Source organism: Pelobates fuscus, chromosome 10 (genome assembly GCF_036172605.1).
Source record: "Pelobates fuscus isolate aPelFus1 chromosome 10, aPelFus1.pri, whole genome shotgun sequence".
Taxonomy (NCBI): Eukaryota; Metazoa; Chordata; class Amphibia; order Anura; family Pelobatidae; genus Pelobates; species Pelobates fuscus.
Window position 1 is genome coordinate 98886967 of NC_086326.1, and position 25906 is coordinate 98912872.

At 47.8% G+C, this 25906-nt stretch overlaps 1 protein-coding gene across 3 annotated transcripts in view; it reads right to left on the reverse strand.

Annotated features, from left to right (window-relative positions):
* Nucleotides 1-2693, reverse strand: part of VCL (vinculin) — an 81287-nt gene extending 78594 nt beyond the window's left edge. For 2 of the 3 annotated variants that reach the window (XM_063434279.1, XM_063434277.1), the window contains exon 1: nt 1687-2693. In XM_063434279.1, the coding sequence (XP_063290349.1) occupies nt 1687-1854 (168 nt within the window). In that variant the 5' untranslated portion in view covers nt 1855-2693. The remainder of the gene's footprint in view (nt 1-1686) is intronic. The other variant, XM_063434278.1, reaches the window with a different exon arrangement.
* Nucleotides 2694-25906: the final 23213 nt, after the last annotated feature.

Genomic DNA, 25906 nt, shown 5'->3' on the forward strand with positions numbered 1-25906 from the left:
ATCTGGAGGCTTCTTATGAAGGCAGATTTATCTATGGGGAGGGGGGGGATGAAGTCTATGGGGAGGGGGGGGGTGAAGTCTATGGGGAGGGGGGGGTGAAGTCTATGGGGAGGGGGTGGATGAAGTCTATGGGGAGGGGGTGGATGAAGTCTATGGGGAGGGGGTGGATGAAGTCTATGGGGAGGGGGTGGATGAAGACTATGGGGAGGGGGTGAGTGAAGACTATGGGAGAGAGGAGAAGACTATGGGAGGGGGGGACACTATGGGACAGGGGAGAAAACAAATATTCTGTACAAACTGTCCCATAGTAAGAAACTAGGTGCGTCTTATGGTGAGGTGCGTCTTATGGAGCGAAAAATACGGTAATTACTTCCTGTCCTGCAAGCTGAGTGGTGGAATTTAAACCCTAAGTAATGCTGCGCTGATTAGCCAGGAAAATGTTTTTATTTTTTTATTTCTGGATAATTATGGCAGATCCACCAACATAACTGCCTACAACAAAACACGATCATCTTATTTCACCTACTTCAAACAAACGTGCTGAACATACAGAAGGTTCTACTCATAAAATGAGATCATTATGAAACCTGCAGAAATCTGATGTTTCCTAAGAATAATAGTACTTAAAATGAAGTGAAACTGCTACTCTCTAACCAAATCTCTGCATTACGCATCAGTAGCAATATCAAATAAACTGCCAATTGACATCAGTACAGCAAACACTTGTTTTATGTGAAGCCCTAGTTTAAAATGCCACAAATGAATGGATAGTTTTTGAACGCTATATTTTTTCCCCCACATATATGAAAAAAGTTGTAATTCCAGGCGGGAAACTAGATATCAAAATAACACCAAATCTACCCTTGTTTGTGACAGGGTGACAGTCTTAAAATGGAATGTACCCTCTGCTATAGGAAATACAAATGAATGACAGCAGCAAGGGATGTTGACACTGTGTGATGGATGGGAGGATACTCAATATCTCCTCCTCAGATGTTTATGTATAGTAAGCTCGTGTGTACATGTATTTTGTCATGTTGTGTTTTAATAAATGTACATAAGAATCAGTACTAAATTAAGATGTCAAAGGTAGACGTTATAAAGTGCAATACCGTAAAAATATAACAAAAATATATATATATATATATATATATATACACCGTATATATATATATATATATATATAAATAAATGTATGGAACGTGCTAAATTGTAAACACAGTGGTACAAGAAAGCGCTCATACCCTAAGAATATTTTAACATTTACAAGAAATATAGGCGATTTTATAATTTTGTAGGAGCTATGCAACAGACACATTAATAGGACGTTTCATTAAATGTTCAGAAAAAGAGCAGTTTTAGAAGCAGCAGAACAAGGGCAAGTGGGGTATCTCTGCTAACTCCCCATTGTGATGGCTCTCCAGGTGTATGCACCATCACCATATTTCAGTTCCAGTGGCGGATATGCAGGTATACAACACATACATGCACCTTTCCAATAAGGGGGTAAACTCATGGTCAGTGACAGTAAACCTTTTGCACCCTAGCTATTGTGGTTGAAAGGATGAGCATAACAAAGAATGCAGTGCAAAAGAGTGGAAGTGCCAAATTAACATATTTACGTTCTATAATATCAGGATGTTTCAACACATGCAGCCATTTCCAAAGTTCCATAATAGAACTTACCCGGACCAGGTTGCTGACTGCCGCCTGCACTGCTGCCACAGGTGCTGTGAGCTCAGGTATGGCCTTGCCATCCACTTCCCCTTCTTCATGCATGATGACCAGGTGAGATATCTGCTGGGCCACTGGCTCCAGGATGCTCTCGATGGTCTTGGTGTGGAACACAGGCATGATGGCTTCCTTGTGTGCTCTTCAATTCCACAGAGAAAAATAGTAATAAAATCTTGCCTTACACTTCAAAGTTCCGGGCAGAAAGCTGGTGCTCAGTCACAAAATCTGAGTATGTGCCAGCATGTGGCACCCTATTATATACTTGTGGATAAAGTAGCCAAGAACCCCTGTACCGACTGGTACCCTATCCTACAGCTGTGGGAAATGCAGCCAGGTACCCCTGTACCCACTGGGCACTATCCTACAGCTTTGAGCAAGGCAACCAGGTATCCCCTATAACCACTGGGCACACTATCCTACAGCTGTGAGCAATGAAGCCAAGTACCCCTGTACCCACTGGCACCCTATCCTGCAGGTGTCGGCAGGCAGGCTGGTACCCTGCACCCACAGGGCACTATTCTACAGCTATGGGCAACGCAGCCAGGTACCCCTGCACTCCCTATACCTACTGGGCACTATCTGTGGGCAGGTATCTAAGCAGCCCCTCCAGTTGGCAGTCCCTGTTGGTGTGTATGGGCAGTGCCCTGTCTGCAGCCGGTGGTATGCCAGTCCCTGTTGGTGTGTATGCCAGTCCCTGTTGGTGTGTTGCCCTGCAGTATGTGTGCCAGTCCCTCCCTGTGTTGCCCTGCAGGGTGTGGTAATGGTTTGAGTGGGGTTTCTCCCTCTCCCTGCGCTCTCTGTCTATGGAGGGCTATCCTGACCCCAGTCTCTCTGCCCGGAGCTCCTGTCACGGCTGCCTGGATCCCCCTTCCAACTCTCTCCGGTGTAACTCCAGTCTCCGGACACTTCCAAACCAACACTCCCAACTCCTGCCTTTCCCTGGCCGCCGGGTGACGTCATTCGCTACGCCCTCGGACGTCCATGGGGGGGCAACCTTCCTAGCGGGCCCCGCCCCCACCTCCCCGCTGTCTCCAATCCCGCCCTCCTATTGGTCGCCGCCGGTGCCAGTCAGGAGAGGCACGCTGCCCTGATCCCGGACGGTGACGTCACACGCCGCGATCTCCTTAAAAGGAGAAGCCTGGAAGGAGAGGAATTCCTGGGGTCGTGACGTTTAGCGCAGGGTGGAATGCAGGGAGCTGGGGTGAAGTGAGGGATTCTGGGAGTGATACAGGGGACCACAGACCCTGTCACTATCCTACACATGGGTGTGGGCAAGGGGTGTGGCAGGGCACTCCCTAATAGAGGGCCATGCTGCCCTCCCTGCCTCCCATTTAGGGCATAGCTTGTATTTTCAATCATTTTGTTAGCTGCTCAGATTCTGGTGAAAGATAAAGAACTAGTATCAGATATCTGGTTATCACTCACTGAGGGGGAAGGATAACTTTGTAGTTTGTGTTTAGTGAAATATAAAGTTTGGTGATAAAAATAGCCTGGTTAAATTTAAATAGTATTAAATGTTATTGGTCATTTAAAGAGTTACTCCTAACACTGTGACCACTTCTGCTTTTAGAAATGGCGATAACGCAGCAATGTATGTGCAGTGTTTCAGCTTAAAACATGGGATATATACGGAGATATTTCTACTTTCGTCCGGAGTATAGCATGCCTCCCAACAGTTCAGTTTTTGGTGGGACAGTTCTGATTTCAGGGTCGTGCCAAGCTTCAGTTCCCCTGGTGTCCTGAATTTGGGGACACAGGAAGTGTCTCTGGTCAGCTTAGTGCAAGCGCATCATTAGACGCACCAGTGCAGTGGGCACCAGGACCAAGCAGGTGTGGCTTCAGCGACACTCCTTGCATGGTCCTGAAGGCTGGAAAGCTGTCCGTAAGCAGGCCCACACCATTTATGGGTGGACCATCCCACTATGGCAGTCAACAGTAATGTGGGTCCCATCATAGGCGATGCCCCCTCGTTACTCACCCCGTCCTAATTCCATACCTCTCATTTTTAGGCAGTAAGGTGTAGTCACACCTCTGGCACATGTGATCTAGTTTGTTGGGAAACACTGTTCCTGACTGACTAATGCTAATTCTGTGCATACAATATGTCCCTCATCATCATTTTTCTCATACTAACTTGTGATTTGTTTTGATGTGCTCATCTCTCTAAATAAAGAGTAAAAAAAGGCCATCATCAGCACCCAATGCACTTTGGCGATGGACATAATCGACTTCACTTGCAGAAAGCTCTGTGAGTGTGCCTGCAATGTGAAGACGTTAGGACTGTGTGTGGCTCGCAACCAGTTTAATAGACTGTCAAATACAGTCCCGTTAATTGTCTATGACTCCCTGCCTTTTGTCATCCCCTCTCTTCAGCTCTTGGGTTGGGAGGTGGCCGGGCATTAGCAGCAAGATGGCCTGTCACTCAGCTCATCACACCCCCCTCATGAACGCTCACACTGCACTGCTGGGCAGCGTTCACTGTTTCTCATAGCAAAGCATTAGATTAAATGTTTCTCTATCAGAATGCTTAGATTGGCGAGTTTCTAGGGCACTCTTGCCATTCATGTGCCCTAGATCCATCAATGCTTCTCTGTTTGACTGAAGGTTTTGCCTTTATTTCAGTTGGGCGTTTTTTCTTTAATTGTGAAAAGACTGGGGGACAGTAAGTCTTACTGATAAATTAATTATTATTGAACAAAATAAGTATTCGTGAATTCAAGGCTTGGAGTAGCCCTTTAATACATGTTCACCTTTGCACACCCTAATGTAACGTCCTGTGCACTCTTAGGATCCTCTGATACAGGGCTCAACATTTCAAGAATTAGAGGCAGAAGCATAACTAGGAATGAAAAAGATATTATATTAAGATGTAATAAGTTAAATTAACAGGTGATATTATTTTAAGTCATTACAGTAGTCAATTAAGATCTTATGCTAGCATAGAATATACAGTTGATTTGATACCAGTAGCTATATAAGACATGATGGGCTGTAAATAATTAATGGAATTACCTTTTATGGTGCCATCATTAAAGTAATTATGTGATATAATGGCATAAACCATCAGTGGTCCCTAAAGAGTTAAAAAGAAACGAGCAGGGACACCATGATCCCACCCGTCCCCATGATCCATGATCATCTTTCATCATCCCATAAACAGGAGGTGAGGGGAACCACTTTTGACCAGTGGAGACTCAAATGGAATGGCCTTCCAGGTGCTGTAGCATGTACAGAAGTAATAGAGAGTGAGATGCTATGGATTTTTTATGATATGTGGAAGATCTAATAACCAGGACAGAACCCAGGCCTCTGCCTTCTACCAACATGAATGATATTAGTAGATCATAATCAGGAGTTGGATTTTCCTAAGTCTCTGTTCATTCTTGTATCCCCTGTGGTCTGGGATGAGGATGTTGAAGCACAGCCAAGGAGTCATTTGACCCATGTAAACAATAATTTTTACTAATATAAATGGAAAGGAAGTGGTTTTTAGCCACAAGTGCAAGGCATGGTTTCACCATAAACTGTGATATGACACAGGAAGCGAAGACGCGAATCATGTGTAAAAGAGGACCAGCACGTTGGGCACTCTTAGTTGGCACAGATTGGCACTATGTTATGCATCTTCCTTCATTTGACAGCACTGTCATATCACAGTTTGTGGTGACACCACGCCTTGTGTGTAAAGGTTTCTTGCACTTGTGGCAAAAAACCACTTCCTTTCCACTTATTTCACACTGTTAAAGGGATGGTAATCCTCGAAGCAAATAAACCTTCTAGGACTAGCAGTGCTTATAGATTTATACACATTTTAAATCATATGCTTTTAGAAAAAAGTCAAAATTTTGCCATCTGTGATATGAATCAAGTACAAATTGCAAAGTGCCATTTTAGTTAATCTCTGCTTTCCACCCAGTGTTTCTCATTTATTTTGAGTTACATTTAAAGAGACAATGTAGGCACGGTCCCTGTTGCTGTTTTATTGCTAAACAGGAATCCCCATCCTCTCTGTTATTCTTGGGCTAATGAGGTAGCATTAGCCTAAGTAGCAATGAGCATCTGTGATTGGCTGAGAGTGTCGTCAGACCACAATCCATCTATCAGAGTGCCATTGCAGGTATGAATTAGCATGAGTACAAGGAAGTATTTAATCTCTTTTTTAACCATACATACGGGGAGGCGGAGTTATGGTAAGCCAGGGACTATCTTTCATTGTTAAACCGCTTGAAAATGGTTTAACACTGAATGGAGGGTAAGTGCCAGGAGACACATGACATTATAACCAATTCATTGAGATGAAATTATTTTATTGTTTACAGTGTCCGTTTAAGGTCTATTTTATTTCAGCAGAGAATAGTTCAGTGCCATGTGGAGCAAAACAAGTTCAATTGATTATATTCTTGTGCCTGACTTTACTTCTACCTTATTCTGAGACTTCCAGAACCAATCAAAACAAGATAAGTTAGAGATCCAATTGCTGCAAATATATTTACTCACTTAACAGGTTAAAAAACTTACTCCACCTCGCCGATGTGAAACTTTATTATTACAAGGCGGCATTGCTCTCGTCTATAGTAAAAGCACACTTCACACACGAGATACCTCAATGGTGTCAGAACTTAACTAGTAGCTTCGCCGCGATCCGACACTTCCGGGTTCATGGGCTTTTGACACGCCTCCTCTGACGCGGCTTCCTCACGCTACTTAGAGGAACCGCGCCAGATTCAAAGTGCTTGATTATTGAAGCTTTCTGATCAATCAGACCGTGTACAAAAAAGCTCTCTCTCAAATTATGTGTACCGAACCTGGATTGTTGTAACCGCTGATCTCCATTCTCCTTCCAAATGACTCGGATTACCTTTGGATTCTCTCTGCTTCGTAAAGCTCATCATCATAAACGCAAGTTATATTGTTGGATGATTACCTTTTCATTGGCACTTCAGTTTTTACTACGTGTCTTCCTACTGAGATTAATTGGAAGTTATGATTGTATTTACTACATGAACTTATTCACATGGATTCGTCTTATGAACTTTTCATATAAAAATAAGTCACTAAATGTATACTCGAGTTCCTTTAAGCTACATGAACTCTCTCATGAACCTATCTCCATATTGCGTTCCTTAAAGCTACAGGAACTCTCTCATCAAACTATCTTCATATTGTGTTTCCTTAACCCCTTAAGGACCAAACTTCTGGAATAAAAGGGAATCATGACATGTCACACATGTCATGTGACCTTAAAGCGGCACTGTCATGGCCGAATCCCGTTTTTTTTTAACCCGCCTCCACTACATCCAATTGACCCCCTAGTCTCCCCAAAATGCCCCTAAGCCCGCCAGATTACCTATTTTTAATCTTTATTTTCTGCCCCGATCTATATTCAGGGCGCCGCCATCTTTGTGTGGGTAGGTGAAGTCCCTGTGGGACACGTCATCACACTAGATAGTGCTGTGAGATTCACGCACATGCCCAGTGAAACACCTGGACATGCGAACGGGAATTTCATCTATTCATTCATTCATCAGACAGACAAATGAATGAATAGAAAAAATCAGACGAACAAACTAACACTGTGTATCAGTGTTCGTTTGTTCGTTCGGTTAATTACAAGGAGGGAGCTACCGGCACACAGCTCCCTCCTTGTAATATGTACAGATAGAAGCGGCAGGGAGCTGTGCTCCCCACCACTTCATAAGCCCCCCATGTCCTCCCCCCTCACTCTATGGGGGTCAATATGACCCCCATAATAGCATAAGGGAGATTAAAATCTCCCCATTGCCCCTACTCGCTATACCGCGAGTAGGGGCATGTCCACTAAACAGTGAGCAGCCTGTGGCTGCTCACTGAAAAAAAAAAAAACTACTATCCGGCCCCCACCCCTGCGCGGCGGGTCGGGGCCATAAAGATAATAAGAGGGGAGGACCTACTGTCCTCCCCCCCGGCCCCCACCCTTGCGCTGTGGTTGGGGGCCCTAAATAAGGATAGGGGGGAGGACCTACTGTTCTCCCCCCGGCCCCCACCCCTGAGCGGTGGGGGGGGCCCTAAAAAACAATAAGAGGGGGAGAACCTACTGTCCCCCCCCCCGGCCCCCACCCCTGCGCGGTGGGTGGGGGCCATAAAAATAATGAGGGGGGACCTACTGTCCTCCCCCCCTAGCCCCCACCCCTGTGCGGTGGGTGGGGGCCATAAATCACAATGGGGGGGACCTACTGTCCTCCCCCCCCCACCCCTGCGCGGTGGGTGGGGGCCATAAATCACAATGGGGGACCCACTGTCCTCCCCCCCGCCCCCACCCGTGAGCGTTGGGTGGGGGCCATAAAAATAATGAGGGGGGGGCACCTACTGTCCTCCCCCGCCCCCACCCCTGGGCGGCGGGTGGGGGCCTAAAACAAACCTCCCCCCAATCAAAGGTGACTAGGGGTCCCCAAGCCCCTAGTCACCCACCCCGCCAACCCCCCAAAAAAAGTTACCCCCTACCTACCCCCCTCACCCTAAAAAATAGTGAGGGGGGAATAAAATAACTAACCTGTAAAGAAAAATTCAACTTACCATTTGACGTCTTCTCATCAAACTATCTCCATATTGTGTTCCTTAAAGCTACAGGAACTATCTCCATATTGTGTTCCTTAAAGCTACAGGAACTCTCTCATCAAACTATCTTCATATTGTATTCCTTAAAGCTACAGGAACGCTCTCATCAAATTATCTTCATATTGTATTCCTTAAAGCTACAGGAACGCTCTCATCAAACTATCTTCATATTGTGTCCCTTAAAGCTACAGGGACTCTCTCATCAAACTATCTCCATATTGTGTTCCTCAAAGCTACAGGAACGCTCTCATCAAACTATCTTCATATTGTGTCCCTTAAAGCTACAGGGACACTCTCATCAAACTATCTCCATATTGTGTTCCTCAAAGCTACAGGAACTCTCTCATCAAACTATCTCCATATAGTATTCGTTAAAGCTACAGGAACTCATCGCATTCCTACATCTGCATGTCTCGTTCCTTAAAGCTACAGGAACTCTTCTCATCAAGCTACATCTATATTATATTCCTTAAAGCTAAAGGAACTCTTCTCATCAAACTATCTTCGTATTGTTCCCTTAAAGCTACATGAACTATTCTCTTCAAACTTTCTACATATCGTGTTTCTTAAGGCTACAGGAACCCTTCTCATCGAACTCAAATTATCTTCATATTGTGTTTTTATTACTGGGACTGTTCTCATCAATCCACTATTAACCCCTTAAGGACACATGACATGTGTGACATGTCATGATTCCCTTTTATTCCAGAAGTTTGGTCCTTAAGGGGTTAAATAAACCTTATTTAAGAATTATTATATCTCTCCTAATTATTCTATTAAAACCTAAGGGTTCTCCTAATTATAATTCTACCATTGAGTTCCACTCCAAATCCATATGAAGTATTACAAATGGGTTCAACTAGAAGCACATTGGACATAGATCCACTTGGCCAGACATGCTGGACAGCACCAAATTACTCCTTCATGCTTGGGACTCCACGCACAGGGTTCTTTGCACTGGACACCCACACTCCCTAGCCACTCTGCTGTATAGCATACACCTTAGCAATCCCACCTTCAATTACGCAATATGGCAACACAGTGACTGCACACTTGTGGCAAACTTATATCAGGGCACATCCTGGAAGAGCTTCCCAGACATTTAAACCCAATACCAAGTACCGCAGAAAGCCATCTTTTTCTATGTCCAACTCAAATTGTATCTGCAAACCACAACGCAGACACTACCATCCTTCACCTTAAGCAAATACGAATCTCTATGCCTTGCCCCACATAAACAAAAGAAACTCTTATCTACTATATACCAGGTACTCCTTAAAACACATTCTAGTCAGGAAGACACATACATGATAGCATGGTACAAGGAGCTAGACAAAACCTTTATCACAGAGCAATGGCAAGAGGCATGTATGGTGCACAAAGGAACCACGGCATGTACAATGCATCTAGAACTAATCCTCCTGTGTCTCAGTGTGATTTACGGCCGCAGGGGAAGCTCTTCTGGCGGCCGCTGGGGGAGCAGGCTGTTCTGTCTCTGCTCCCTCTCCCTCGCGTGCAGCTTAATGAGACCGGGGCCGGAATATGACGTCATATTCCGGCTCCGGTCTATTTCTAGCGCGCGAGGGAGAGGGAGCAGAGACAGAACAGCCTGCTCCCCCAGCGGCCGCCATAAGAGCTTCCCCTGCGGCCGCCATCCAAACTCTCCATGCGGCCGCAGGATACCTATCAGTCTGCCCACCCACCCACACAGGTAGCAACAAGTGTCTGTGTCATGCTGTGTGTGTGTGTGTCTGTCTGTGTCATGGTGTGTGTGTGTGTGTGTCTGACTGTCTGTGTCATGCTGTGTGTGTCTGTCTGTCATGCTGTGTGTGTGTCTGTCTGTCTGTGTCATGGTGTGTGTGTCTGTCTGTGTCATGGTGTGTGTGTGTCTGTCTGTGTCAGGGTGTGTGTCTGTGTCATGGTGTGTGTGTCCAGTGGCGTACATACCAGGGTCGCGGCTGCGACCGGGCCCGGCCCACCAGGGGGCCCGGCCGCCCCTGCGACCCGGTATGTATGTCACTTGGCCAGCCTCTTCTCCTGGGGGGCCCAGGAGCCGGCCACCTCCGGGCCCCCCGAGGCTGGCCCTGCTGTCACCCGGCTGGCCGGTCCTGCGGGCGCGCGAGGGAGCACTCTCCCCTCAGTGCTTCCTCTTCAGCTCCCTCACGCACCGCAATGATACCGGAGCCGGAAGATGACGTCATCTTCCGGCGCCGGTATCAGTACGCGGCGCGCGAGGGAGCTGAAGAGGAAGCACTGAGGGGAGAGTGCTCCCTCGCGCGCCTGCCTGCCCGCCTGCCTGCCTGTCCGCCGGGTGACCGGCCCCCCAGGAGCCCAGCAGCACCACTGGACCCCAGGGAATCCCCTCAGCACTCCAAAAGGTAAGGAGGCTGGGGGGGTTAAATTAAAAAAAAAAATGTGTTAGTGTGTGTGTGTGTATGTTAGTTTTACTGTGAGTGTTACTGTTAGTGTGTGTGTTAGTGTGTGTTTTACTGTGAGTGTGTGTGTGTGTGTTTTACTGTGAGTGTTAGTGTGTGTGTTAGTGTTACTGTGAGTGTTACTGTGAGTGTTACTGTTAGTGTGTGTTTTACTGTGAGTGTTAGTGTGTGTGTTAGTGTTACTGTGAGTGTTACTGTGAGTGTTACTGTTAGTGTGTGTTTTACTGTGAGTGTTAGTGTGTGTGTTAGTGTTACTGTGAGTGTTACTGTGAGTGTTAGTGTTACTGTGAGTGTTAGTGTGTGTGTTAGTGTGTGTGTTACTGTGAGTGTTCGCGTGTGTTAGTGTTACTGTGAGTGTTAGTGTTTCTTTTACTGTGAGTGTTAGTGTGTGTGTTAGTGTTACTGTGAGTGTTAGTGTGTGTGTTAGTGTTACTGTGAGTGTTACTGTGTGTTAGTGTGAGTGTCAGTGAGTGTGTCTGTTGAGTGTGTCTGCTAGTGAGTGTCAGTGAGTGTGTTACTGTGTGTGTCTGTTACTGAGTGTGTTTGTATTAGTGAGTCTGTTTGATGTCTGTTAGTGAGTGTGTGTTTTGTAAGTGAGTGTGTATGTATGTCTGTCGCTGAGTGTGTCTCTGTCAGTAAATGTGTGTGTCTGTTAGCTAGTGTGTATGCGTGTGTTAGCTAGTGTGTATGCATCTGTTCGTGAGAGTGTGTATGTGTGTGTCTTCAGCACTTACCTTACCAAAGGAGTCCGGCGCTGGGGATCCCTCCGCCTCTCAGCTCCGAATGCGCATGCACAGCAAGAGCCATGCGCGCATTCAAACCGCCCACAGGAAAGCATTACTCAATGCTTTTCTATGGACGTTCAGTGTCTGAGAATCGCGGAAGCCCCTCTAGCGGCTTTCAGTGAGACAGCCACTAGATGCTGGATTAACCCTCAGTGAAACATAGCAGTTTCTCTGAAACTGCTATGCTTTCAGCTGCAGGGTTAAAACTAGAGGGACCTGACACCCAGACCACTTAATTGAGCTGATGTGATCTGGGTGTCTGTAGTGGTCCTTTAAGTGTGTGTGCATCTGCATGCACTGGTGTACATACCGCGGTCGCAGGGGTCGCAGCCCTGCAACCCCTGCTACCAGGTGCCGCCGCCATGTGTTGCGGCCCCGGCCCGCGCAGAGTAAGCGTGCGGGGGGGGGGCCACGGATCAATTTTCGCACCGGGGCCCCATAGGTCATGTGTACGCCACTGTGTGTGTCTGTGTCATGTGTGTGTATCTGTGTCATGGTGTGTCTGTATCATGGTGTGTTTGTCTGTCTGTGTCATGGTGTGTGTGTGTGTCTGTCATGGTGTGTGTGTGTCTGTCTGTGTCATGGTCTGTGTCACGGTATGTCTGTATCATGGTGTGTGTGTGTGTGTGTCTGTCATGGTGTGTGTGTGTGTCAGTCGTGGTGTCTGTGTGTGTTTTTAAAAATAGTGTTTTGCTCACCTTTTTTTTTTTTTTCAACGTCGTGCTGGTCTCTGCCTCTATGACTGAGATCATGAAGCTTGATGATCTCAGCCAATCCGCACTGACACAGGAAGCGCCTCTAGTGACCGTCTGAGTGTCTGTCACTAGAGGTGTCACTAGGAAGCAATGTAAACACTGCCTTTTCTCTGAAAAGTCAGTGTTTACATTCAAAAGCCTGCAGGGACAGGCTATAGACACCAGAACCACTATATTAAGCTGTGTGTGTGTGCGCCTGCTAGTGAGTGAGCTTGCTTGCATGTGTGTGTGTGCCTGCTAGTGAGCGAGCTTGTGTTTTTATGTCAATGAGCTTATGTATATTAGTGAAATTGTTTGTCTATGAGGCTGTGTATCAATGAGCTTGTGTGTGTCAGTGAGATTGTCTGTGTCTGCATGTGAGTATGCTTACTGTATAATTAAATGTTTTGCTCTGACAGGGCCAATATTTTATATTAGAAAAAGCAATATATATTGTGGCAAGGTCAGAGAGGCTTTCTATGTGAGTAATAGATTGGAGCGATCTCTATTCCCAGCATGATGGGGTTAATTGGGGGGAGTCACCCCTTGAATGTTATCAACCAGGTGAATGTAATTAACCAGCCCTAGGGTTTTAAAAGGTTAGCCTCTGAAGACATCAGAGAGTCTAACAGCTGGGAGAGAGGAGGTAGTTAAGCCTGAGACTCTGAGAAAAGGTACTGTGTGAAACCTGCTAAAAGTGCTGTATTTCATTTTGTTTAAAACTGGGAACTAGATTAGCTGGCCAGTTGGATAGTTAGTAATACTGTTGTTTAGTAAGTCTCCAAGTTGGAGTAGGATTTATTTTCTTTTTGTTTTATTTTGTGGGAGAGCACAACCTTGTATAAATTGTGGAAAGTGACAATAAACTGCAGTACTATTTTATCCTGACTGTTGCACTTGAAGTTTATTGTGAAGAGCCTGGCCATCCTGCCACAATATATATAGACTCAATCATCTGGGGTGGCAAGACATAGCCTTACATATTACATGCGACAATATATGGCGCAATGACTTATGGGGCTGGCATAGATTTTTTTTTTCCAGGGCTGCTTTGTATCCCCAGTCCGGCCCTGCTTCAGCGAGCACGCACCTTATTTCAAACAATCTGAACAGGGGCAGATATTCAAGCAAACACTTGGTTTGGTCTAAAACAGTGGCAATGCCCAAAATTATGGGAATATTGGTGTCACGATTCCGGGAACCCAACACGCTAACAGACACACACACACACACACACACACACACACACAGAAAATGTGCCGTACCGGACCTTAGAGTGGCCGGGCTAAGCACACACAGAATAGTCAGGAGACAAGCCGAGTCAGGGGAACCAGAAAACAGGATAACGATAAACAAGCCGAGGTCAAAGGGTAGGAGAAAGTCACAAAGTCAGTTTAACAAGCCAGAGAGTACGTAACCAGAAATCACAAGTTCAGAATCAATACTATACAGCAAAGACCACAACAGGGCAGAACTTCCAATCAGAATTAACAATCACACGTGGGAGATATCTAAGCCTCCCACTGTGATTGTGGTACTGTTGCTTTAACGCCGGGTCACTCACGTGACCCCGGCGTTTGCATAAATCAACGACCTTCCAGCGTGCAGCGTTATACATGCTGCCGCTGGGAGGCGTGACGGATGCGAGCGGCGGAGAGGAGACGCCGCTCGCCGACAGGTAGGAGGAGGGGAGACCGCGGGCGGCGATGGACTGAGGGTGAGTGCTGCGAGTTGCGAGCAGCCTCCCCTACTAGCCGCCTGCGGACCCCTGACATAACCCCCCCGTCGAGGACCGCCCAACGGGCGGGAAGCTGAAGGCTTCAAAGGAAACCGCGCATGAAAGGAGCAGACCAAAGAGGGCGCGTTCACGTCAGAGGCAGAAACCCAGGACCGCTCCTCAGGGCCGTATCCCTTCCAGTCAACCAGATACTGCAAGAGACCCCGAGAAAAACGAGAATCAAGCAGGGCAGCCACGTCGTACACGTCACTAGAAACTGGACGCCGGAGAGGACCAGAGAATCGATTACAGAGCAGGGGCTTCAAAAGGGAGGTGTGAAAGGTGTTAGGAATACGCATGGAAGGAGGTAAGGCCAGGGAGTAGGACACAGGATTGACCCTACGCAATACCTTGTAGGGGCCAAGGAACCTGGGTGCGAATTTCATCGAGGGGACCCTGAGGCGGAGATTCTTAGAGGACAACCAAACCCTATCACACGGAACATAAGAAGGAGCAGCACCTCTACGGCGATCAGCAAATCTCTTCTGAGCAACAGCCACTCGAGAAAGAGTAGCATGGACCTGATCCCACATCTTCCGTAAGGAGGTTAGGTGCTCGTCCAAAGCGGGTATTCCCTTGTCGGAGAATACGCCGGGAAGGACAGAGGGTTGGAACCCATAAGCAACAAAAAAAGGACTTAAGCCAGTGGACGAATGAGTCACAGTGTTTCTGGCGAATTCAGCCCAGGGAAGGAGGTGAGACCAGTTGTCCTGGTGTGCATTCGTGAAGCAGCGTAAATACAACTCCACAGATTGATTCGCCCGTTCGGCAGCTCCATTGGATTGTGGATGATAGGAGGAGGTAAATGACAAGGAAATCCCCATCTCAGCACAAAAGCCACTCCAAAACCGAGAGACAAACTGAGGACCCCTGTCGGATACGATATCCTGTGGTATACCATGCAAGCGGAAAACCTCATTGGCAAACACCCGAGCCAACTGAACCGCAGAAGGTAGTTTTTTGAGTGGAATAAAGTGTGCCATCTTAGAGAACCTATCGTCACAGTCAAAATTACTGTCATTCCATCGGATGAAGGAAGATCAACAATAAAGTCCATGGATAGGTGGGTCCATGGTTTTTTGGGTACGGACAAAGGCATCAGGAGACCCGGGGGTTTAACAGTAGGGGACTTACACTGTGCACAAACACGACAAGCCTGCACATAATCCACTACGTCTTGCTTAAGTGAAGGCCACCAGAATTGTTGAAGGAGACCCTTGTATGTTTTGGTAACCCCTGGGTGACCAGCCGTTTTGGCGGTGTGAAATAAAACTAACAATTTCTATCTCTTTCTTTCACGTATAATCTATCAACAGGTGTCTCAGAGGGTGCTTGGGTTTGGTATGCCTTGATACCATCCAGGAAAAGGGACGAAATAACCAAACGGGTAGCGGCTATTATCTTAGACGTGGGTACAATGGGTTCAGGAGCGGGGGCAATAGACTCCAAAGGTTCGTATTGTCGGGAGATAGCATCAGCCTTGACATTACGGTACCCAGGCCTATATGTGATAATGAACTGAAAGCGTGAAAGAAATAAGGACCATCTGGCTTGACGAGAGGACAATCTTTTAGCATCAGCTATATAGGAGAGATTCTTATGATCAGTTATAACCAGGATTTCGTGTCTGGCTCCTTCTAATAAGTATCTCCACTCTTTAAAAGCCATCACAATAGCTAATAGTTCCCTGTTCCCGACGTCGTAATTTTTCTCCGAATCAGATAATTTTTTAGAAAAGTAACAACAGGGATGGAGGGGTTCGTTATAGGATAGTCTTTGTGATAATACAGCTCCCACACCTGATTCTGAAGCGTCTACTTCCATTACAAAGGGAAGGGAAGGATCGGGATGGTGTAGCACAGGGGCAGTGGCAAATGCCTTTTTGAGAGTCTCAAAGGCTTTAATGGCTTCAGGAGTCCAAACCCTGGGGTGCAAACCCTTTTTAGTCAGTTTAGTGATAGGAGAAATGACTGATGAAAAGTTTTTAATAAACCTGCGATAATAATTGGCAAAGCCTATAAATCGCTGTATCGCTTTAAGGCCTTGAGGAAGAGGCCAAGACAACATGGCTTCTAATTTTGAAGGATCCATGCTGAACCCCTGTTCAGAAATGATGTACCCTAGGAATTGTACTGATTTTTGGTCGAATAAACATTTCTCCAATTTACAATAAAGACCATTTTGTAGCAATCTCTTAAGTACCTTCCTCACATGGGCATGATGAGACTCCAGATCAGGAGAAAACACAAGTATATCATCGAGATAGACCACGGCACAGACATGTAGTAAATCTCTAAGGACATCATTTATGAGGTCCTGAAAGACAGCAGGAGCATTACACAGTCCGAAAGGCATAACTAGATACTCGTAATGCCTACTGCGTGTATTGAACGCTGTCTTCCATTCATCGTTTTCTTTTATACGAACCAAGTTATAAGCCCCCCTGAGGTCTAGTTTGGTAAAAAATCTAGAACCTTTGACACGGTCAAACAACTCAGTAATGAGAGGGATAGGATAAGCATTTTTAACTGTTATATTATTCAGGCCTCTATAGTCTATACATGGCCTTAAATCGCCCTCTTTCTTGGCAACAAAAAAGAAACCAGCACCAGCCGGAGAGGAGGACCTTCTGATAAAACCTTTACATAAGGATTCCTGTATGTACTCCTCCATGACCTGGTTTTCTTTCTCAGAAAGCGGGTAGACCTTGCCCCTAGGAGGCATCGTTCCAGGTAACAAGTTTATGGCACAATCATAATCCCGATGTGGGGGTAGTCTATCAGCTTCCCTTTTTTTCAAAGACCAATGCGAGGTCTGCATAGACAGGGGGGACAGAAACAGAAAGTGGTTTAGCTGTAGGCACATTGAGTAAACAAACGGGACGTAAACGGACCATACAGTCTTGTTGACAGGATTCCCCCCAGGAGAGTATATCCAAACAACCCCAATCAAGTACCGGGTTATGCTTAACTAACCAGGGGAAGCCCAGTATGATGGAAGCTGTAGGGGAGTCAATTATTTGGAAGGTTATCCTTTCTTTGTGTAAGGCACCCACGGCCATAACCATTTCTTGGGTCTCATGGGTCACCAGGGGTTTCTCAAGTGTTCTACCATCTATGGCCTCAACGGCCAAGGGTGTGGCCTTTTGGATCAGATTCAAGGCTGCGGTTTTAGCAAAGTTCTCATTGATAAAGTTATCTGCAGCACCTGAATCGATCAAGGCTTTAGTTGTAATCGTGGTTTGATTGACCAAAAGAGTAACCATAATGAATGGTCTGGAGATGGACACATGAGGGGAAAAAACCATAACACCCGAGGCCGACCCCTCTCTAGGCCTTAGGTGCTGTAGTTTCCCTGCAAACTAGGACAGTTACTTCGGAGATGCCCCCTCTTACCACAATAAAGGCACAAGCCTTCCCTTCTGCGGTATGTTCTTTCAGCTTCAGATAAGCCTACAGCACCTAATTGCATGGGTTCGGGAGGTGGTTGAGTAGGGGGAGGTAACGCTAGTAGTGCAGTACTGGGTAAAGCAGGTAACCCCTGTGTATTCATTCTTCTTTGACTACGCCTCTCTCTTATACGGTTGTCAATTAGAATGATATAATCTATTAGATCATCCAGAAGAATAGGCAATTCCCTGGATGCTATTTCGTCTAATATGTAAGCGGCCAAACCCTCCTGAAAAGCTGTTACAAGAGAGTCGTTATTCCAAACCACTTCAGCTGCCAGAGTGCGGAATTCAATGGTATAATCCGCTACTGATCTACTGCCCTGTCGGATCCTAAGCAGAGCTTTGCCAGCAGAAGCAACCCGGCCAGGCTGATCAAACGTACGTTTGAAAGCTGTTAGAAAGTCTGCAAAGGACATTGGGGACGTGTTCTCCCACATGGGGTTGGCCCATGCTAGAGCTTTTCCTGACAAATGGTTGATCAGAAAAGCAATTTTGGCTCTGTCAGTGGGGTATGAGCGCGGATTCATCACCAAATTAATATCAATTTGGTTGAGGAAACCACGGCACGATGCTGGATCACCGCTATAGCGCTGAGGTGGCGTCATGTGAACCACGTGAGCAGGAGCGGTTACCGTATCAGGACTGGGTTCTGGCCCAGCAGCAACAACTTCTTGAACGGCAGGTTGCAAGTGGGCAGTACGAGCCAGTATGGTTTGTAAAGCCTGGGCAAACTGATTCATACGATGGTCTAAACCATCCATTCTAGCCTCCTGATTAACTAGGAGCTGTGGAATGTCAGCAGGTTCCATAATGGCCCTGTTGTAATGTCCACCTTCGTTATACATGCTGCCGCTGGGAGGCGTGATGGATGCGAGCGGCGAGCGGCGGAGAGGAGACGCCGCTCGCCGACAGTTAGGAAGAGGGGAGACCGCGGACCGCGGACCCCTGACAATTGGGACCTGGTTCAGGAAATAACACGTAGAACTCTGCTAATACATATACCCCTGACCCCAGAGTTATGCCTACTATTTATAGGCCTGAAACGGCTACCTATCATTGATCGTAAATTACCATTCCACATCATCATTTCTGCTAACACCTTACTTGCTAGAAAATGACAATCATACCCACAAGGTATGAAATGTTGCAGCAAATATCTACCAACTGGACATGTAAACTCACAAATTAGATCTGCCATGGCTACACAACTCACCGGGGACAGATGGAAGCAACAATGGGCAGCGCGGACATAGCCAACATAACGGGTATTAATAATTTGGTCTCTCTCCTTCTCACCACAAACTGCATGGGTACCTCACTTAGTCTCCACACACCACACCGCAGTGCAATCTTTCCCAACCGACTGTGAATTTCTCACGCTATACAGTGAAACCGTCCGGATTTGATGGCAATGTCTGAGGTACAACTGATACTACCTGGTCCCAATGAGGGACAGCCAAACAATGTATCCCCAAGCATACCTAGACGGGAAGATGTACATTATCAGACACGGTGAACCCTGAATCACGTGAATGTTGTACGAACCGAGAATAGCTAACTCTGTCTAGTGTGAGGACGCACAATGGTAACTGTAACACGCATTATGCATTATGTATCACTTGTCGTATTTGGACTTATGTTTACCCCCCTTTTTTCTTTTCTGTATCCCCTTATCTTTTCTTATGAAAAGACAAATAAAGGGGGGAGCCAAGCGGCCAAGCTGAGCGGTCGCGGGCCAAACGGGCCAAACGGGCAAAAACCAGGACAAATCAAGCACTTACCCTGCACAATGCCTGTATATCTACCCCGGGGCCACGACTACAATAATATACAAGCGAGAAAACGACCGCTCTCAGCATCAACAGCACAGGGATGGACCCGAGGTTAAGCTGGGGTCTGCTCGGACGGCGCACAGGAGGTGGCCGATCCCTCCGTCGGCCGCGGTGCCTCTCACCGAAGGTCTCCTAGACACACATCCTCCCCCCCTGCCGGTGAGAGATATCCCGGCAACAAAAGCCTCCACAACCGAACTGAGACGCCAAACTCAACATGCCGACGCTACTAAAATGGCGGATGCCTCGTGTTCCTGGGGCCAACACCTCGACCTGGAGTCTAGGCTGGACAGAATCTTTACTGAATTCTGGACCAAGCTGACCAACAGAATGCAGAGCCCCACACCGGAACTGACAACCACAGCAATGCCTCCACGCCTCACAACGCCGTCCGCCTCTCCACCCACACACGCAGCACATTGCACCAACCCGGGACTTACCTGTACAGACCGACCCAAAAGGCGACATGGTGTTGGAGAATGCTGGCGGACCTCCACGGCCGGAGACCGGAGACAAGTGGGACTCAGGATGCCGTGCAGGACTGGGCATTCCCCATACAAGGGGTAGGGTGACTATACTCTATAAGCTCTCAGCCAGGCACCAGTCTCTAATGCCCGCCCCACCTACTTATAAGAGACTTATGAACCCGCCATGGCACACATGCTACATCATAGCATCCACTGCTCTATTTTACTCATGTTTGTTATTAGGATGTATCACAGAATTGTTTTCTCTCATATGTATAAATCAGTGTGCCAAAGTAGCCAAGAAGCTTTCCTCTATGTGGCTGAAAGCGTATTCCACTCACACAGATAGGGCAGCCAAACTGGAACACATCCTACTTAGCAGCTCCAAAACAAAGCAGAAATAGAATAAGGATAACCTTTTGTATTAACACACTTCACCTAATATCTAGATATCCTCACCTACCAGGAATGATGATGTTGTAACCGGATTCTAGATAGATCTCACAAGTTTGTTTATAAATCTGTTATTATACCCTTATAAAAATTAGTGCAAGACAAACTCAATGCCTTATACCATGTAAGCTATGTATCCTGACTTTCTTGTTAAATGCTATTGTGGCATGACAAGCTGTATGTAATCACCTGCACTACAAAAATAAAGAATAAAAAAAGAAAGAAAAGAAAAGACAAATAAAAATTGTCAAATTATTATAATTTTTTTATAAAACACTGTTCTAGGTTTTAGTAACCATTTTTATCTTGACCCCTTCCAACTTAGAAACCAAAAAAATAAAATAAAACTTACCCCTGTTCCAGCAGAGAGGACAGGTTCCACCCTCAGCCCAATCCTCCTTCGCTTAGATAACTTCCTCTCATTGAAGAAGGAGGATTTGGGGGAGCAGCGTGATGACATGATGCACGCTGTGAGAGGTGGGGCCAGCGGTTGAGCGTGAAAGGTAACAGGGGGTGCGGGAGAGGAGATACTGAACGGAGTCTCCGACCAACAGCCAGTGTGCAGAGCAGGTTAGTGTTCCAGTAGAAATAGAACTATAGGGGAAAACCACCTAAGTGGGTATGTGCTCCTAGGAAAAAAAATAAACGGCTATTTGAAATACTGCGAGGCCTCAGCAGGGCCGGCGCTTCCTATAAGGCGAACTAGGCCACCTAGGGCCGCCTAGGGCACCATATAGAAGAGGGGGTCCTGCGGCCCCCATCACCGGCCCTTTAAATGCTGCAGTCGCCTGAGCCGCGACTCAGTGTGCACTTCCTGTCAGTCTGGCCGGGTACAGGAAACAGAAACTCCTGTACCGCAGACCGGAGAGGAGCTTGGCCACGCTACAGGGAAGGAGAGGTGAGGAGAACACGGGGGGGGGGGGTAAGAAGAAGAGGGGGAGGGGTGGAGTAAAAGAAGGGGGAGGGGAGTAAGAAGAAGAGGGAAGGGGGAGTAAGAAGAAGAGGGGGTAGGGGGAGTAAGAAGAAGGGGGGAGTAAGAAGAAGAGGGGGGAGTAAGATGAAGGGGGAGGGGGGTGTGGAGTAAGAAGAAGAGGGGAAGTAAGAAGAGGAGGGGGGAAGAAGAATGGGGAGTAAGAAGAAGAAGGGGGAGTAAGAAGAAGAGGGGAGGGGGAGTAAAAAGAAGAGGGGAGGGGAGAATAAGAAGAAGAGGGGAGGGGGAGTAAGAAGAAATCAGGGGGAGGGAAGGAGGGTGAGTAAGAAGAAGAGGGGGAGGGGGAGTAAGAAGAAGGGGTGAAGGGGAGTAAGAGGGGGAGGGGGAGTAAGAAGAAGAAGGGGGAGTAAGAAGAAGAGGGGAGGGGAGAATAAGAAGAAGAGGGGAGTGGGGAGTAAGAAGAAATCAGGGGGAGGCAAGGAGGGGGAGTAAGAAGAAGAGGGGAGGGGAGAAGAAGAAGAAGAAAAAGGGAGGGGGGAGTAAGAAGAAATCAGGGGGAGGGAAGGAGGGGGAGTAATAAGAAGAGGGGAGGGGAGAATAAGAAGAAGAGGGGAGGGGGAGTAAGAAGAAGAGGGGAGAATAAGAAGAAGAGGGGAGGGGGGAGTAAGAAGAAATCAGGGGGAGGGAAGGAGGGGGAGTAAGAAGAAGAGGGTGTCAGGGTACCTGCGGTCTCTGTCTCTGAGAGAGACAGAGACTTAGACGTTTTTCCCTGCAGACAGCATGTTCCTCTCGCTCCTCGCGGTCCCTCCGCTTGTTTACCGCCGGCCGCGAGTGGAGGACGCCGTTTTGTGACGTGACGTTCAATAATCGACGTCATGACGCAAATTCAGTCCGACATGCCAATCAAACTCCGGAGACGAATCAGCACTCGGCGGAGGCGTGATTACTCACCTTAACAGGGTATTTAATAGAGCTTTCAGCATTTGCTCATTGCCCTGTCGTGGTTCTAGTCAGCCTAGTCACACAGTGCTCTTGTATTCTCTTGTCTTTTGGTTCTGACCCGGCTTTGTTATTACTTACCTGTCTTCTCTGTTATCCTTGACCCGGCTTGTCTCTCGCTTACCTGTCTTCTCGTTCCCTCGACCTCGGCTCGTTCCTGACCATTCTATACGTAGTATTACGTTAAGTCCGGCCATTCTTAGGTATACGTATCTGCTACTCTTTGTACCCTGCGTGTTGGATCCCTGACCCGATCCTGACATTACGACAGGGCCATGGATCCTGCAGGTACAAACTGTCAGCTTGGTTCTCCTGATCCTAGGTTTGACGCCATGGACATGGGCGTAGGAACCGGGGGGGATGGGGGGGACGCATCCCCCCCAGCAAATCATGCGGGGGGGACAGGTATGGGGAAATCCCCCCCAGCTCCGCCGCCCCCCCCCCCTGATGCTGCAGCCGCCCGAGCGCTCTGCAGAGAGCCTCAGGCGGCTGCAGCTTTGCCCGGGCTGGTGCGTCCATGAGAGCGCACCGCCCGGGCGCAGCATGAAGAGAGGAGCTGACAGGAGGGAAGCGCTCAGCGCTCCCTCCTGTCACTCCTTCACTGTAGCGTAGCCGAGCGCTGTATAGTCCGCCGGTACAGGGAGCATCTGTCTCCTGTACCCGGCCGGACTAACAGGAAGTGCACACTGAGTGTGCACTTCCTGTTAGTCCGCCGGGTACAGGAAACAAAAGCTACCTGTACCGGCGGACTATACAGCGCTCGGCCACGCTACATCATAGGTAGGGGAGGGAGGGAGAGAAAGAAACAGGAAGGGGGGAAGAGGGAGGGGGGGGGAATAAAGAAACAGGGAGGGAGGGAGGAAGGGGAAATAAAGAAACAGGGAGGGGAGGGGGGGGGGGAATAAAGAAACAGGGAGGGGGGGGGAATAAAGAAACAGGGAGGGGGGGGAATAAAGAAACAGGGAGGGAGGGGGGAGGGGGGAATAAAGAAACAGGGAGGGAGGGGAAATAAAGAAACAGGGAGGGAGGGAGGAAGGGGGGGGGAATAAAGAAACAGGGAGGGAGGGGAAATAAAGAAACAGGGAGGGAGGGTGGGGAAATAAAGAAACAGGGGGGGGGGGGAAGAAGCAGGGAGGGGGGAGAAAGAAGCAGGGAGGGGGGAAAGAAGCAGGGAGGGGGGGGGGAGAAAGAAGCAGGGGGGGGAGAAAGAAGCAGGGAGGGGGGGGGGAGAAAGAAGCAGGGAGGGGGGGAGAAAGAAGCAGGGAGGGAGGGGGGGGAGAAAGAAGCAGGGAGGGAGGGGGGGAGAAAGAAGCAGGGAGGGAGGGGGGGAGAAGGAAGCAGGGAGGGAGGGGGGGGGAGAAGGAAGCAGGGAGGGAGGGGGGGGAGAAGGAAGCAGGGAGGGAGGGGGGGAGAAGGAAGCAGGGAGGGAGGGGGGGAGAAGGAAGCAGGGAGGGAGGGGGGGGGAGAAGGAAGCAGGGAGGGAGGGGGGGAGAAAGAAGCAGGGAGGGAGGGGGGGGGAGAAAGAAGCAGGGAGGGAGGGGGGGAGAAAGAAGCAGGGAGGGAGGGGGGGGAGAAAGAAGCAGGGAGGGGGGGAGAAAGAGTGACAAGGGAGGGAGAGAGATTGACATCCACCACACACACACACACACACACACACAATCACACAATCATACCACCCTTACACACACAGAAACACACAATTCATCCTTACACACACTCAATGCACCCCGTGCACACACACACACACACTCACACAATCATGCAACCTTACACACTCAATGCACCCCGTACATACACTCAATGCACCCCTTACAGACGCACACACTGCATCCCGTACATACACAGAATCACACCTTGCAGCCCTTACACATACAAACACAGATTCACACAATGCATTCCTTACACACATATCAGGACATCCCCTACACACTCCACCCCCTGTGAACAAACTCATTGGTGGAACATGAAGGTGGACCCTGGGATCCAGACCTTGAGCTGTGTAAAGGACCCCCAAAAAATGGAGCTGCTTCCCGTTCTCACAGAACATTGATTTTTGTGACCACAGTTACAAACAGCCTCCAGAGAGCCTGTTCTACACCAGACCAGTGGAGCCAGACTGCAGCTAGAGCCCATCATCATCCTCATCTGGTTGTAAGTAGGCAATCTAGCATATTATTCGTTGCACTAATCTCTAATTTACCTCACATTAAAGAAACACTATAGTCCCCAGAAGCACTGCAGCTTAGTGTAGTGGTTCTGGTGTCTATAGCCTGTCCCTGCAGGCCTTTTAATGTAGGCACTCCAGCACTGGCGTTAGTTAACATGGCAGAAAAATAATTGGAAAGGGTTAGAGGGGCTACTAATAAGGATAGGGGAGAGGGGTAGGTAGAAAAATAATTGGAAGGGTTTAGGGGGGCTACTAATATGGATGGGAGGAGGGGGTAGGTAGAAAAATTATTGGAAGGGGTTAGGGGAGTACTAATATGAATGGAAGAGGTAGAGTGGGTTCTAATATGCATGGAAGGGGTTAGGGGGGTACTAATATGCATGGAAGGGGTAGGGAGTTAATGTGCGTGGAAGGGGTAGGTGGAGTTCTTTTGTGCATGGAAGGGGTAGGGGTGGTTCTAATATTCATGGGAAGGGTAGGGGTGGTTCTAATCAGGAGGATCCCGGCGCTGTATCCGGGTAAGTAAAACCCCTTCCCTGTGGTGACCCTTTAATGTTGTTATTATTTAATCATTTATATAGCGACTGCAAATTCCGTAGCGCTGTACAATGGGATAAACAACTCCTAGTTTACGGAATAAGAATATACCCGGCGAGTAAAAATGCTATCCCCCCCAGATTTTTTTGGGTTCCTACGCCCATGGCCATGGAGCATAGGATGGATCAGATGGCACTAGCACTACAGGCGTTACTATCACGTCCTATTAATCCACCTGAGGAGATGCGTAATACTTCTATTCCTCCTGTGGGTTCAGGACTAGAGGTAGCCACTGTAGGTGCTTCTTCCCGAGTTACCCCACCTGTACGTTATGCTGGTTCTCCTGAGAGGTGTCGTGGCTTTTTGAACCAGATCAGTATCCATTTCGAGCTACAACCCCGTTCCTACCCTACTGATAGGGCAAAGGTGGGATTTATTATCACCTTACTCATTGAGAGGGCTCTGAGATGGGCTAATCCGTTGTGGGAGAATGATAATCCATTAGTCTATAACTATAATGCCTTTGTAGCTGCTTTTAAAAGAACTTTTGACCCCCCTGGCAGGAAGGTCAATGCAGCTAGATTACTGTTGCGCCTTAGACAAGACAACCGAACACTTGTGGATTACGCACTAGAGTTCAGGTCTTTGGCGGCAGAGGTTAAGTGGAATGAACAGGCTTATATAGACGTATTTTTAAACGGATTATCCGATGTAATACTTGACGAGGTAGTGACGAGAGAGCTTCCCGAGAACTTGGAGGACTTAATTTCCTTTATTTCTCGCATTGACGAACGTCTAAGAGAGAGGCAGAACACTCGAGATAGAACCGGTAGAGCTTCCTTTAGACTAGCTCCATCATTTCAAAGCCCTGAAACCAAAACTCCACAGTTTCCAGAACCTATGCAGATAGGCCTTACTCGCCTCTCAGAAGAGGAAAGACAGTACAGGAGAAGGGAGGGACTGTGTATGTATTGTGGAGTCAGAGGTCACTTACGTTTGAATTGTCCCAG